Raw genomic sequence first — 12,108 nt, forward strand, 5'->3', positions numbered from 1 at the left:
GACAACATCGGGGGGCGCTGGAACAGATATTTTTAAAAGGGGGGCGTTGAGGTGTTCTTGGGGGGCGTTCGCGCATTAAGTGGTGAGAGAGAGAGAGAGAGAGAGAGAGAGAGAGAGACACAGCAGCAGCAGCAGATCCTGAAAGGGTGTGTGTAGCGGAGACACCGCGGAGATGGGCGGGATGGGAGATGGGAGCTGGGCGGGACGCGAATTTGCGGAACCTAGGATGGTAGGGGAAGGTAGGGCAATACCGCTACCTGATTGGTTGGCGAAGCAGGGAAGGTAGGGCAATACCGCCAGCCAATGAGGGGGCTCTTCACGAGTGCTTCGCCAACCAATCAGGTAGCGGTATTGCCCTACCTTCCCCTACCATCCTAGGTTCCGCAAATTCGCGGGCGGGACGCGCAGGAGCGGCCGTGCGCCAGCGGAGTTCGAGCGGACATTATTATTATTATTATTTTGGATCATCTCTCTCTCCAGCACGCCTGTGACATTGACTAGCCTGTGAAACTTAATAAATACGTGCTTAATACACTCTGTGTCGACCTCCCTTAATGCCGGTGACGTAAGCCTGTCGTGCCAAATACTCACTCCCCGCGTATACACACTACCCTCTGCGCTTACGCATTCACTTTATTCGCTTCATTTCAATACAGCTTATTTAATTTAGTTACAATTAGTGCTAATACCATACCACCATACCAGAACATCACAGAAGGAACAACCTATCTCAAAAAAGCGATCGTAGTCCGGAAAGCTCTCTCTCGCTTACCAATAATCGAACCTAGAGAAATCAGCTACGAATGTCCCCTCCCCTCGCAGGTTCATCACAGTATATTACATAAATGTATTACTGTTAAGTGTTGTTGTGGATGTTATCCCTAGTGCCATTCTGAGGTTAGCATTGCAATGTGATCATCTTAACGTTTACAAACTAAAATATACGATCGCTTTTTAGTGATATGTTGCTCCTCTGATGTCCTGGAAACGAACACATAAGCACTCCGAACAGCTGTCAGGGTATTTTGTTGCTATAGGAAACCACTACTCTGTCTGCTTGCGATTGATCAGCTGTCAGCAGTGTTATTACGGGTACGTTCGTAAATGCACGAACGGTCAGTTCGCTCGGACAAAACCGTGTTTTCAGTCAGAGCACCCATCTCTGAGCGCTCCCAGAGCGCAGAGCTCTGAACTTTGGAACTTTGTTACGTTTTGATATGTTTTGATATGAGAAATTCGAACTAAGTGGTCAGTTTATGAAAATAATACCTTAGAATACTAATAAATATTAAAATAATAGCCCCCTAGCGTTTGCCGCCATATTGTGACACCACCGCCCCAAAGTCCAATAAAAAATGAATAAATATTAGCATCATAAAACAGCAATTTGGCGAAATGCAACACCAGCACACTTAAAAAAAACTAACAATGTTAGTTGTAATGTACAGTTCTGCAGCCTACTGTTTGCATCGGACATGTGTGAAATTACTGCTGTTCCGTAGCAGTCTGTTTGTATTCTCTGATCTTGTCTAGGTTTGTTCAACACTCAGAAACAGCATTTTTATTCACATTCACATTCGCTTTTCTGCTCTCTGGTAAACTAATGATAATGATATTCCAACTGCCCAGTTAAATCAAATCTATTATTTGGCATTCATTGACATGCTTTTTAAATGATATAAGACAGAATATTAGTCAACGTTAATATTCAGGGAAGAAAATAAGCCTACTTTTATTTGATGGGGGGCGGTAAGAGACCTGGATAATGGACAGGGGGGCGCTGGCCCAAAAAAGGTTGAGAACCACTGATGTAAACAAACGAAAAATAACGTAAGCAAATGGTTATTATTTATCTGGTATAGATACCACTTCTGCGCCGAATGTACCGCCGCCGGCACAAATCCGCACCCGACATTGTAATTACCGTAATTTCTAAACGGTTTGTGCTATCGAAAAAAAATCCAACTGTCCCTGAAAGCTGAGATGTTGCACTTCAACCAACATATAGGGTATTACGGTAAAATGTGACGTGACGACATTCTCAGAGTCAGTTTACTCACAGTGATTGACGGAGCGTTCAGGGACACATGCTTTTTTTCTGTTCTCCGGTCAAAATAACTCGCTGCCTTTCTGCGCAGCCTGAATCAAAGTGGACTGTCTGAATCATTTGGTGGCGGAAGAAATTCTTTCGTGGCGGCCCGCCACCAATAAATGCATATAGAGGAAACACTGGGGACTGTACAGGGGTGTAGGCATTGTGTGCTGCACTGCTGCAGCACAGGGACTGCTTTAATGGGTGATGAACAGTGATCTAGAAACATTTCTCAGAAAAAATTCCATTGGTTTTATTTAAATGACAGACCATAATCTACAGTCCAAATTCAATGAACGACGCGTCTTCGTCTTCCAATATGGAGCCATACAACCGTCAGACATCTGTCCGTAACACTCCCTTGATCCAGGGAAACTAGGACGAACCGCCTGTGTCAAAAGGCTTCAACCTTCTGCATCCTCATGTACAAACATGATTGGCAGTGGCGGGAAACACATTTGTGAGCGGAGAACCTTGAACGACGTCGTATCTAGGTGCCTAAATTGCTTAATAAGGAACAATCGAAACAATTCATCACTCGCTTGACGCATTCGACACCGACTCTCTGCTCTCTCCAAGTGTAGGCTAATTATGCACAGTTAGTTAGTCCCAATTAGTTAGCATAGCATTACATTGACGCATGATAGCGGGGGGGTGTTCCCAAGTGTTTTCCCAGTGTTATGGCTCAGTAGCAAACCCAAACTAAAACTGTTGAAATGTGCACTCCCAGAGTCCCTAAATGATAGATGATTATGAATCCTAGTGCTAATGACTGTGCTATTGGTTTAGCTGAAACGTCACCACTGGATGTCGGGGACATGCTCTTAAAGAGTCCCAATAACATTTTTGGGGTCGGGGACATGCTCTTAAAGAGTCCCAATAACATTTTTGGGGTTAGGGGGTATGTGGTGGGAGAGAACAGTTCATAAAGGTTAGTAGGGGGAATACGAAGAATTACAAAGCAGTTCTCTATTCAAGTTACCATGAATCCAATATGATCTAATACATACATGCTGTGAATATGTCCATGTCTGTGTAATATCTTTAATGAGCTGCCACCATCATACTGACAATTACAAATGTCAACTGAAACAACCCATCATGCTGTACTATGACACACTATGACACACTCCCTCCACTTACCTTGCATCTGTCCGATTGTGAGATCTTTGTCAAGTCTGTCGACACCTATAGAGAAGACAATGTTGCAGGTATAAGTACAGTTAAAGTATTACTCTGCTAAAAAGTGGTATCACTTGTTTTTCTGGCTCCATTCTATATGATAGATGTGTAAACATAATCCTATTCAATTAGAATTAAATTCAAGTATTACAGACATTCCAGTAGTATGTCGGCATTAACCTTATAAACCTTATAAACATTGTTATAAACATATCTGAAAGATCAACAAGATGGAAGGCTGGAAGGCTTACTGGCTATTGTCATAACCAGTAAGCTAGTACGTTTTGGAATCTCAGCTGCCTAAAATGACGGATTTAGACAGCATCTGCTGAAATTGTGTATTTTCCACAGGAAGGCCCAATCCCAATACACCCCTTGCCCCTACCACTTAGCCCAGGGGTCGCAACCCGCGGCTCCAGAGCCGCATGCGGCTCTTTTGCCCATCTTCAGTGGCTCCCTGTGGCTTTGACCACAAATTATAGGGAAATTAACAACGATTATTTATTTTTTACGTTGCCGCGGTCTCTCTCCTTGAACTACAACTCCCTGCTTACGCTGTAATGTTGTACGAGGGCCAATAGGATTCGGATATGTTGGCACATGACTAGTATTATACATTTTGACTGGACCCAACATGAGACTGGATGTGACAGTTTTTTTTTAAGAGTAGACCTATATCCACAGGGATTGACGAAGTACTGCGGCAGGCAAAGCAAGAAACTATCCACATTGTCTACAACTTTGTGGCTAGATTTATATACGGACATCGGCGACGCGCATCGATGAACAGGAGCTTCCCGGTGAGCGCTATTTGCCTACTTTTAAATGCAAAAAGCGGCTTGTCTTTAGCTCAAACCGTTTCCGAATTATGAACTTCTAAAGAAGGTATGATATTTGGGAGCGCTAGTTTTCATTTGGTACTGTAGTCTACAGTCTGTAGATTTGTCTATTTTTTGGCTGACGATCTCTTGGTTTGCTCACTTCCTCCGGATGAAATTACAAACTTATCCATATTTTTTCTCATGCTAGTATAGCCAGATAAAAGTATCAACCCACCTGTTAAAAGGCACCAGAATACACGAAATTGCATCTACTCTGTTAAAATCTTTTTAAACCTAGTGTTTCACTTTTGTGAAGCACAATACGTTTGCATTCGGTTGTATGCATATGTGCTAAGGCTTATGTATTTGCAGCCTACTTAGTCATTTTGATAGTAGGCTAATATAGCTTAATAGACACTTACAGCATGTGGTGCCTTCATTATAAGGCTTATATAAGGCTTTTAATTTTTTGCGGCTCCAGACAGATTCGTTTTTAGTTTTTTTGGTCCAATATGGCTCTTTCAACATTTAGGGTTGCCGACCCCTGACTTAGCCCTACCCATCTCTTTTGCGCATTCACGCGTAGGGGTAGGGTTAGGGTTAGGGTTGTTAAGGATAGACGGGTAAGGCAAAGTGGTAGGGCTACATAGTCCTCCAAACTGACAAACTTTTTTCAGAGGACATTAAAAACCGAGTGTGTAAGAAATCTCCCAGAATGCCTTGAAAATCATCAACAAGCAACAAAAGGAACCCACAAATGTAATTACCGCAAATCCTATACTATTGGCCGGGGCCTTTATTTACTGAGCCGCAGAGAGCACCAGGCCTTTGTTGGAGGCAGGCTTATATTAGAGGGAGGCCTTTATTTCTTAAAATTAAACTCTCATGGACATCATCCCTTCATTTCTTGACTTTTATTGCAAAACATTGCACAAACCAAACACAAAGCAAATACATTAACTTCACAGTTAAGTTATCGTAATAACAATCAGATTACCAGTAAACTGGAATACCACAGGTATTAACAAAATATAACATAAATGTGCCCAATGCCACATAAAAACAAAACAACAAAAAACACTGGCCAGTTTACAGCACAGTCAATGACTACATTTACATGCACACCATATTTCCGATTAAGGTCAATATTCTGGTTAATGTAATATTCCAAATAAGGTGTTTATATGTGTTGTAGCAACTGGGATATTCAGTTTACATGTTAATTGGCATATTCCTGTGGTTCGGCGGGAAAATCGGATGAATTCGTCCGGAAATAGTTGTTACTATAGTAACGTTAGTGTTGGTAGCTTGGTTGTGGTGGTTGAGCGGGCGTTAACCCACAGCTAGGCCATAATGCTTGTTTCCAACATAGTCCTCCATTATTGTGTTCTCCTACTTGCGCTTTTGAACCACAATTTAACTACAACACTCCTGCTGATCCACTTTGTCCTCAACATTGGAAGACAAGAGCGAGAAGAAATGGCGAATGAGTGTATCGCCTTCCGGCTTGCTATGCTGTCCCTAACAACAACAAAACCCAGGATTCCCTGTGAATCGAGCATACTCATAACTGAATATTCAGAAAAAGGGTCATTTTCCGATTAAGGTGTATACATGTCACAATATTCAGATTCAAACAGGCATATGCCAGGGGTCTTATTCTGAATATTCTCAGATCGGAATATGACCGTAATCGGGTTCTGCACAGGTTTACATGACTCTTGACCAACCGGAATATTGAGCATATTCAGATTAAAACAGGAATATGGTGTGCATGTAAACGTAGTCATTAAGAATCACGATTCAGCGTCAATATCAACAAAATCCAGCACTGCATCTCTCACAGTGAAAATACGCCCTGTGTCATCCAACAAAACTAACCAAAGAGGCCTACCGGTATGTAAACACTTTACAGCATATAACGACCAGATTAAACTGTTATATTAACAATATAACCATCACATTCACAGCACATTCCCACCACCAGCTAGCCGTGCTCTTCCCTTGTCAGCTAAACGCAGTTCATTCTCCGGCTTTCTCCAGTATCTGATTCTCTTCGGGTCGATGTCAAAGTGCCTTGCAGCTAGGTCTCCTGAATGTTCCGCCACATACTGTAAACCTCTCTCTTTAAAATTAACATCAAACTTTCGTCTGGTACCGTAGTTCATTATATAACAGGCACCAGGAGTTTACCGCAGGAGTTTACCGCATTAACCGTCTGGTTTATAACAGAAGTACTGATTGTAGCCACTGAAAGCATCTAGAGTAGCCACGCACTTAGGGTCCCTCAAACACAATGTTCGCCCCCATCTAAGAAACCTGGGTGTTATCTTTGACCAGCCCATGCATTTGGATACACATGTTAAATCCCTGACACGTACCTGTTTCTTTCATCTCAGAAACATCGCTAAGCTCCGGTCCATTGTATCCCACTCTGAATTAGAACTGTCTGTACATGTCTTTATCTCATCTAGACTCGATTACTGTAATTCACTGTTTACCGGTCTCAACAAATCATCTGTAGCTCAACTTCAACTGGTCCAGAACGCGGCTGCCAGGCTTCTCACCAGGTCCAAGAAATCATGCCACATCACCCCACCCTAGCATCTCTGCACTGGCTCCCGGTACAACTCAGAATTCATTCAAAGTACTGGTGTTCGCTTTCAGAGCCTTTCATGGCCAAGCCCCCGCCTACATCTCGGATCTCATTCACCCTTACTCATCCACCGTCTCACTAAGGTCCTCCGACCAGGAGCTCCAGACTTCGCACAAAAGGGGACAGAGCGTTTGAGGTGACGGCCCCAAAGCTTTGGAACACCCTCCCCCTTGACCTGAGAGCCGCTCCTTCAGAACACATTTTAAGCGGCAACTTAAAACTAGGGATGCACCGAACATTCGGCCACCGAATGTATTCGGCCGAATATCGCAAAATAAAGCACATTCGGTATTCGGCCGAATGTGTGAAAACACCGAATGTTTACCACCGAATAGTGGCCGTGTTTTGATGACGCAATACAATTAAATATAACTCTCAACAGGCGCGCGGCGCGAGGCGATGCGCTTTCAAAACTGGCTGCATTCGTAAATTCACTCAGGAAATCCGATCAGCACTCGTGGAATGCCTCTCGTCCAATCAAATGACTCGGTTTCTCTATGACGTCGGGCCCAGTGTGCGCTCCAGCGCTCTCAGAGCGACTTTACGAACGCAACCTTACACTCATCTAGCTAGTTAGCTTAGCAGTCGTAGCTCAATTTAAAATTGGAGTGAGAAGCAGAGTTGTTGCCTTGTTGAAAACATATTCAGACTCCCAGCTGTTCTACACGAGTTTATGACATGCAGCTGTATCATGCGGTGGTTTCTATGCAAACCAGAGACTATAAAAACAAAAGATATTCATTCTGAAATAACATGAACTATTATCCTTACACTCAGGTGGACTCAATTCAACTTGTTGAATGACTTGTTGAAGACATTTAGCATTTGACCTAATTTTAAGAGTGACAAAGGGTCTGAATACTTATGTACATGAGGTATTTCTGTATTTACATTTTAATACATTTGCAAACATTAAAAAACGTTTTTACTTAGATTATGGGGTACTGTGTGTGGATTGATGGCAAATCTATTCAAAAATGTGAAAAAAGTGAAGGGGTCTAAATACTTTCTGAAGCCTATGTAGAGACAAATCATGAATATCATTAACTTGAACCCTGGAAAGCAGTAGAGATTAAATCCCACGATAATTAGTTATAATAAGTTATATATAAAAGTTCTTTTTTTTCAATCTCAATTTCTTTCTTTGAGAAGCTTGAATAAAAAGCAAAATGTATTTAGTTTATGCAATGATAAAATTAAAAACTGCCGATACACATTCGGTATTCGGCCAAGTGTTTCCTTAAATTCGGCTTCGGCCTCGGCCAAGAATTTTCATTTCGGTGCATCCCTACTTAAAACACATCTGTTTAGACAGGCCGGCAGTCAATAGCCTTCTTATTGTTCCTGTTTATGTTGTCTCCTTTCTGTTTTTTAATCATTGATGTTCGAACTTGCACTTTTTTATATATTGTATTTATTCTATATGTGCACACCCTGTGCATCTGTGCTGGGAAGGGTGCTATATAAATAAAGTTTTACTTACTTACCAGATTTCTTAATTTTTTGACCTGGCCTGTATTGGAGGCCAGCCTGTATTTGTTCATGTTAATGGTATAGAGGCCACTATTTGAGGATTTAAAGTATTATTATTTTATATTTTTTAATGTATTTAAAATGATGATAACCATCGTATTATCTTAGTTTAATGTTGTTATAATGTATTATAGACCTTCTCTTTAGAACAAGCATAACAAAAAAATCGCTAGTATGCTGATGTCTCAACTAGCTAGCTAACGTTAACATATGTTATATGTTTAATATGAACCCATGTTGCATTTCCTCCCTTTGATGGATGAAATGTAACTGAAGTCCAGCAGCAAAGTTGCTGCACTTGTTACCGCTCCTCTAATATTAGTGCTTTAGGACTGGCAGGGTAGGAGCCTGAGTTGCTAGTCTAAAGAGCACCGGTATTCTGTCATGAAGTGGCCTGGTAATGAACCATTGATGTTTTTATTTGATGACTTGTTTGATAGATTAATAGCATGAAACGTATAAGTTGAGAACAAACGTGAGCGTCCATGCTTTTACAGCCAAATACTACAGTAACAAATACTACACAGAAATACTGCAAAATCGCTTTACAGTATACTAGCTAGGGGTGTAACGGATCACGGCAAAATTGATCACAATTGCAATTTATCACAATTGCAAAATTTAACCAGTAATAATTAATTAATAATATTACTTAATATCTCTTGTAAATCACAATGTAGAGTTGCCATGAAAAGATAGACGCGACAGTTGCGTGCTTTGTTTTACTCTAAAGCGCAATGATAGGTTGATGCAAAAAGAAAAATCTGTTGTTTACTCACTACACGTGAAGCTGGAAACAAGTGTATCATGGCGAGTGCTAGTAACGTTGGCGGCGGAGAAGAAGAACTCGAAAGGCCTCCCTCGTCATTTAAATCCCGTGTATGGGAGCACTTTGGCTTCTCTGTCAATTCTAACAATGATGGAAGAAGGGTGGTCGATAAAAAAGTTACGGTGTGTACTGTAGGCATTGTGCAACGAGAAAGTCGTACGAGGGAGGCTATACGTTGAGCATGGCCACACATTTGATGCAACATCACCTTGGTGTGTTGACGGGAGGCACGAAAAAGTCAGCTTGACAACTTCTGATAATGTAAACATTTTTTTCATACCATGTTTAAAGGAAGGTTTCACTTTATTATTTTAAAAGTGGCATAAAACATGTTTATTCATCTGCTTTAAAGAACCCAGTGAGTCACTGCTGCAACCAGCCGCCTCCTCCCTCTCTCCTATTGCACTATAATTGAAGTTGAATGTGTATTTCAGTATAATATGGAATGTTTGAGTGAAGAATATGTTAGATATTTATTTGACCAGTTTTGACATCTTGAATGTTGTTTCTTTGTTTCACACAATAAAAGAGGTGTTTTTACAGAATTCAAGGAAAAAGCAGGTTTTATTTAAAAAATATATGTTTGTGTTGATCCGAAAAATGATCCGATCCGTGACTCAGAAACCACGTCACGATCCAATCCGTGAGTTAGGTGATCCGTTACACCCCTAACACTAGCTAGATTTTGAAAATGTAAGGATACTGGCCGGTAGAACCCACATATCTAGTAAAAGTCATGAAAGGTGGGTCCTGAAATTTGGAATTTATTTTTACTCACAGGGATCAAATGACCCCTCCTTGGCTGAGCTAAAAGCGTAAAACCGTCCAACCCTAATGTGGAAGTCTTCTTGAGCACCAAGAGAAGGCTGAAGGGTCCTGATTACCTGTCAGAACCAGAAGCTGAATGGCCAAAGATCTCAAACAGGGTATATACAGGAATCTTGAGGTTAATTTCAATACCTTTCTAATACTTTTTAAAGACCTTGTCAATATTTTTCCAGACCTCACCGCTACTTGGAGCTGTAACCGTTTACATCAGTGACACCTTTAACTTAACAGTTTTAGTTTGCAATAGACTAGACCACTATCATACAACACAATTTCCGGATCATCTTTGTTTTTTAATAAAACTAATAAATTCACAAACTTTTACTGAAAGTGTTTAGGACTCAAACTCTTTGGACAGAGTCTACCGGTAATTCAGAAAAGTACAAAATTCAAGACCTCATAAAATCGTGATAAGACTTTTTAATACTTATTAAGGGTCTTGATTTTTCTAAAATTGATTTATCAACTTTTAATACTTATCAAGACACCGCGGATACCCTGTCAAAGAAGTGAACTCCCTTTCCTCCAGTGATACAGAGGTTGGAAAGGAGTTGACAGTCAACAGTATCAGTGTGGAAGAAAGAAAACCTATGACCAAGTTTATTGAATACTTTTCAAAGTGGACCAGCCTCAAAAGGGATGCATGGATGCTCAAACTGAAAGGAACACTCATAGGGCGTTCACACCGGCAAAGACCGGAACGGGAACCAAGTCTGGAACCGGCCGGTGAGTTCAGACCGAAACTCAATTGGTTCGGAGCCTGAAAAGTTGGTTCGCAGCGGGAACCAGAAAATAGTGGTTCTCAAGCGCGAACCAAAACGTAGAACAGTCACGTCGTCAGTGGGTGTGTCATAATATAATACAAAAACATAATATAATACAAAAACATAATATTATTCTAGGCTGCAGAGACCAGCAAGGAGGAAGTAGACAAAATCTAATCTAATCATTAGTGATCAAAAACAATATCAAAAGTTTCATTATTCTCTCTATCTTCCTCACATGCTCAGCAAACACACACACGCGCGAACGCGAATTTCGTAAGCCATTTCTATTCCAGTAACGGAGCAGCTGATTAGTAAGAGAACGCGTGTAGAAAGTGTCTTTTGTTTTGTTTCATTGAAAATTGTGTTTATTTCAGATACTGTAGTGGAAGATATTATCCTCTTTTCCAGTGAAGTAGCTGCCATCTAGTTGTGAAATGTTTGTTTATCCCGCCCCTTTATCACCCATCGTTGATGACGCGGATGGTTCAGGTTACACTGGTATGAACGCGGGCTCGTTCGCCAGACAGCACCAACGTTCGGAGGTTCCCGAACGCGAATCGGCATCAGACAGTTGAGTAAAAAGAGACACAAAACTGACTCAGTGAAAGAACATATGTGACGAGACGTCATCGAACTGCAAAACGGGCGCAAAGTGCAAAGGCTTCAATTTTGCGTTCAATGTTTTTTAGTCGAAAAAATCTGATTTCGTTTTTTTGTCACCAGACACAAGTTAAGGTTTTGAACTACCCACTCGTTATTTTTTCGAGCAGTTTTACGATAGTCAAATACGTGTACTTAATCAACAAAATAAGCTTATTTTTCGCCTGAATGCTTCTGAGAACTTGGGGGCGGGAACGTGAGCCCAGCTAACAACAACAATCGGTGTGAATGGCTGTGAGCTCAATCGACGTAGCCAATAGCTGGGCGAGGGGGAGGGATAAAAAGCCACATGCAGGAAGCAGCGCGCTTTTGTTTACACCAGAATGTGTTGACCAGACTCTAAAAGGTAAGATCTTCTATGTATGTACATGCCTTTGTTAGTTAAGTTAGTTGTTAGTTACTAGTTGAAACCAGTGTGTTCGTGTATTTAGACATTTCTTTATTATTACCCACGAGCAACTAACTGAAAGCACATTGTTCCGTCTGCAAGCTGAAGATTGTTAGCATGCTAGCATTGTAGCTCGGTATTCTGTCTATGTTGTAAGTACGGTTAGTATGTCTACGTTGCAAAAGTTGTAAGACTCATGTTCAGTGTGTAATACTGGAATACTGTAACATGTCAAGTGTAATAGATTACAGAAATGTTAAAAGTTTAAAAACATGTGCTTTCTTTGTTAGAAACGAGCTAGCCGCTAGTTGGCTAATGCCAAACACACTACTCTGATGATTTTCAATACATG

The 12,108-nt window shown here is 41.1% G+C and overlaps 1 protein-coding gene across 3 annotated transcripts in view; it reads right to left on the reverse strand.

Annotated features, from left to right (window-relative positions):
* ppme1 (protein phosphatase methylesterase 1) overlaps nucleotides 1-12,108 on the reverse strand; it is a gene marked incomplete at its 3' end in the record, with an annotated part of 35,916 nt that overhangs the window by 10,988 nt on the left and 12,820 nt on the right. For all 3 annotated transcript variants that reach the window (XR_013937425.1, XM_080530111.1, XM_080530110.1), the window contains exon 11: nucleotides 3,236-3,280. Coding sequence is in view for 2 of the 3 variants with exons in the window: in XM_080530111.1 (XP_080386237.1) it covers nucleotides 3,236-3,280 (45 nt within the window). The remainder of the gene's footprint in view (nucleotides 1-3,235; nucleotides 3,281-12,108) is intronic.

The sequence above is a fragment of the Nansenia antarctica genome (genome assembly GCF_963989245.1).
Source record: "Nansenia antarctica genome assembly, chromosome: 4".
Lineage (NCBI taxonomy): Eukaryota > Metazoa > Chordata > Actinopteri > Argentiniformes > Microstomatidae > Nansenia > Nansenia antarctica.